We start from the raw sequence: 3,924 nt of genomic DNA, 5'->3' as shown, positions 1-3,924 counted from the left end.
AATCGACAATGAATGGTTTTATTCCCCCACACGAAACACAGAGTGTTTAATCTCCAAGTATGTTCCCCACACCAAAAATAAAAGGCCAGTCTGGTCTCACCTGCTGTCTCAGACCAGAGAGGACATTTTTTTTAAAAACTGTTGCTGTAGATACCAAATGCAAGTCGGTTTGGTAAATTTTTAACTAGCATGCAAAAAGCATTGGCATTACACAGGCTACCAGGAGATACTGATGCAAATCAACTCTTAACAACCTGACCCGCATTTAATTTGTATTTCTGCAAAAGTCGAGCTGTCATTCAAATACAATCAATATCTGACTTGCAAATGATATTTAAAAAAGCATTAGTCATGCTTGATAAGCTTACACAAGACCTCGGAGAGGAAAAGAGGAGGAATACTTCAGCCAATTTGCTTTATTCTTTATGTTGCTGATTTTAATTTTGGTTGTTTCAGATTAACAAATTTTCAGCTTTTAGGCTGAAATCAGGGATATTTGTAGGCACTTTAAAATGGAAATTGAAAAACCTTTTCTATAGATTTTTCAAGTTGCACTTGAGTAATATTTGTGCTTCTAATGCAACATTAATACATAACTGGTATATATAATGTAGCATACCCTGAATTACATATAAACACATGTACCCTCACTAACCATCTGAGTATCTACTTAATTTGTAACTAATCCCTGTTGCAACATAACTATATAAGGTTAGGAAAAAGAGTGAGTGGTGTTTGTCCTGCAAAGTTCTAAGAGCTGAGGTTGTTGCCTTTAATGGCAATCCAGTTCAATGGTGAAAGCGCTGATGATGCCGTTCAGAGGGAGGTGCCTATCTGATTAAGGTTCATTTGCACACAGGTGAGAGTCGCTATAAGTAATGAGGTGAGAGCTGTGGTGAGAGCTCAATTTGATCTACTTTCAACAGAACCGGTTAGGTGTCACTGTCCAGGTGAGTTACTGATCTTTTGCTTTTCTTTTTCCCTCCATTGTTTTGATGTGCAGTGGTAGTGTGAAGGATTTTTTTTTTTTTTTTTTTTGGTAGAACTACTTGTGCTGTAGTTGGAGTCACAGTTAATTAACACCAGCTTCTCATTTGACATTCAAAGACTTAATTAGCTCCCTGATCACGCTGGGAATAAATGATTAACAGCAATCATTGAGAATAATTAGGGGAATCTGATGCCACATCATTTGGAGAAGTGATTTTGCAAACTGTAGATATTCACACAATCTCTCACATACACTATAGATCATTAGATACATGTTGCTCTTCATATAGGCTAAACTATCATCTAATAGCTTTGATGGAAATAAGACCATACTCTAAAATTAATCTGAGGTTAAAGGGTATTTATATAATGTAATGCAACAAAGAGCAAAATCTATACTTATCTTACTGTATGTGCGACCTGTCCTGGAGGGGGTCTGGCTTTTGTCTTCTACTGGTTTGTGAGGAGGGGTGTGTGAAATGAAACTGCTCTCTTGTATAGGCTTCTCGGGTGTCTGATAGTGAAAGGCTGGTATAAGGTTAGACACTAGACCTGTCTGGTTACCATGCTGCATTCTCCTCTATGTATTCTGTTTGGCACCATTATTAGCAGGCTTCAGCAATTGAAATCTATTTGTTTCATGAGACAACATGCTTCCCCGGCAGTGCCATATTATATAGAATCAACACGCCTAACCAAGAAGTGGTCCCTCATCGCGTGTGTTTTACCTTGTTTTGTTTTTAATTATTATTTAAATGTCTTCAGAAAAGTGAGCAAAAGTGAGTACTTGCCCTTTAATCTACAAAATGTAATCTGATTCTGGCTATAGTCCACTGTACAAATAACCGTAAGCCATGCTCTGCCAAAAACTGTCCATACCACCATCAGCGCCAATCTTTCTGTCATTGAGAAATAAAAATGCAGGGAGGGAAGTGAAACACTGTCATGTAACCTGAGTTTTTCTATGAATACATGGTAAGTGTGTGAAACAGTTTTGCATCCTCATTCCTTTTCTAATTTGGTTTTGCTAGAATCATCCCAATCTGTGTGCCAGTGTATTAAAACAATTGTAATGAAAGGTTTCTCTTAAGCTTTTATAGAAACTGAATGACTTTTAGTCCCTCTTTGTATCTGTATATCAAATGATGCTGGTCACCCTGCTCTAAATCTAAATGGTATATTCCATGTTTGGAATAAATCTCTTTTGTGGTTAATTTATCCTTCCCTTTCTGATTTTTAGAATTGCAAAATGAGTGCCAATCTGAAAGGAGCAATGGTGGACCTCATTGATGTGTTCCACAAGTATTCTGGAAAAGAAGGTGACAAGTACACGCTCACTAAATTGGAGCTGAAGAATTTGTTGAAGAATGAACTTGGAGAGTTTCTGGAAGTAAGTATCTGTTGCTTAATCAATTTTTTTTTTCTCCTTCTGAAGCTGACCTGAATAATGTATAATTTTAATGTATTTTAAGTTTTAACAAAGGTAAATCACCATGGTAATTTCCAAAAGAACCTGATGGTTTCTCAGTTTCAGCTATATTTTGAGGAAAAAGTATTTTATTTGCTTTTTTTAACTCTATAATGTTGGCCAACAAGTTGATACCTGGGCAAATGAGGAGAACATGCCTCTGTCTAAAGTAGAAGTTATTTCCAGACTATGCAAATTAAAGACGACCAGCTCCATCATTAAGATTTGCACTTGGGGAAACTAAACTTGTTGCTCCCCTTTTAGGGCCCCAATGATGCTTGCGTGGTGGAGAAGATTATGCGTGAACTGGATGACAATAAGGATGGTGTGGTGGATTTCCAGGAGTTTGTTGGTCTGGTCGCTGCGCTGACTGTCGCCTGCAATGAATTCTTTAAAAGTGATTCCTCTTAAAAAGGGGGGAAATAAATGCTTATTACTAAATAACTTTTACGGCAGAGTTGGTCAGGGGTTCGGAGGGTTCAATCATTTTGGACACTAGAATGTTGCAGAAGATCCACTACTGCTAATAAATGTTTTTGTTCTGTCCTTGGAAATGCTTCCATCCAATAAAGTAATTAAATGTGTGTGTTGTCCTTGGGAAGCATTTGTAATGGCTCAATAAGTTTACCCACATAATTTAAGTATAATAAAACCTTTCAACAGGTTTAATTGGCTTCATGAGCTTTCTAGCAACTTCAAGCACCACCTAATGGCTAAATCTTGGCTAGGAAAAGCATTGGTCCTAGAAAGTAATTTTAAAGTTGGCTTTTGTATCTCTCCCATATTTAAAAATAAAAAATAGCCTGGAAAGAAATTATGACGGGGTTTAAAAACTTATAATGGCTGTGCCACAATGGGCTTTATCATCTTTTAAATTGGAGTGTTGGGCGGGGTCTATCCTCCACTCTCTGATATCTGGAATCCATCTCAGTAGGGTAAGCATTTCATGTGCGTCTCATCCTAAAATAAATCTGCACTATCGAGGATGCACAGAAGTATTTCTACCTTCAATACAAAGAAACCTACGAACTGTGAGGGAAGGGGGGCTCCTTAACAGCATGTCCTTCTCATTCACATCTTTCATTTAGATTATCAATCTTCTGCCCTTTGATTTGGACTTCATAGATCCCCCCCCAGCGGGGAAATTTGTGCGTAACCTCAGCTCAGGTTTCTGTGAATAAAGAGATGCTGTATCATGTTGTGAATGTAAAGTGGCCTTATAAAACACACCAAGAGCATTGTTACACCTGAGCCAAAAGTGGACTATAAAGACACTACTTGGAATGAAGTGGTGTTACATGTCATACTGAACTGTTATAGCTTCTAAATGACAGGTTATCTTGGTTCGTACTTTAATACTCTCATGTCTCTTCTTCGCTTCATCATCATAGGAGCAACAAACACGCGAGATGGGGAGTTGAGGTTGTGCAGTTTAGTAAATGGGGGGGGGGCAGGTCGTGATAGCT

At 37.9% G+C, this 3,924-nt stretch overlaps 1 protein-coding gene across 1 annotated transcript; it reads left to right on the top strand.

Moving 5' to 3' along the window:
* The first annotated feature begins 2,239 nt into the window (after positions 1-2,239).
* Positions 2,240-2,869, top strand: LOC146623280 (protein S100-A1-like). The gene is made up of 2 exons (XM_085366644.1): positions 2,240-2,380; positions 2,723-2,869. Exons 1-2 carry the CDS (start codon positions 2,240-2,242, stop codon positions 2,867-2,869), a joined length of 288 nt encoding a protein of 95 aa, XP_085222770.1.
* Positions 2,870-3,924: the final 1,055 nt, after the last annotated feature.

Source organism: Diplotaxodon limnothrissa, linkage group LG11, assembly GCF_057381915.1.
Source record: "Diplotaxodon limnothrissa isolate DT_005_m linkage group LG11, D_limnothrissa_male_GT1.1, whole genome shotgun sequence".
NCBI classification, from domain to species: domain Eukaryota; kingdom Metazoa; phylum Chordata; class Actinopteri; order Cichliformes; family Cichlidae; genus Diplotaxodon; species Diplotaxodon limnothrissa.
The sequence above is the reverse complement of the archived record's forward strand: the minus strand, read 5'-3'. Positions and strand labels throughout refer to the sequence as shown.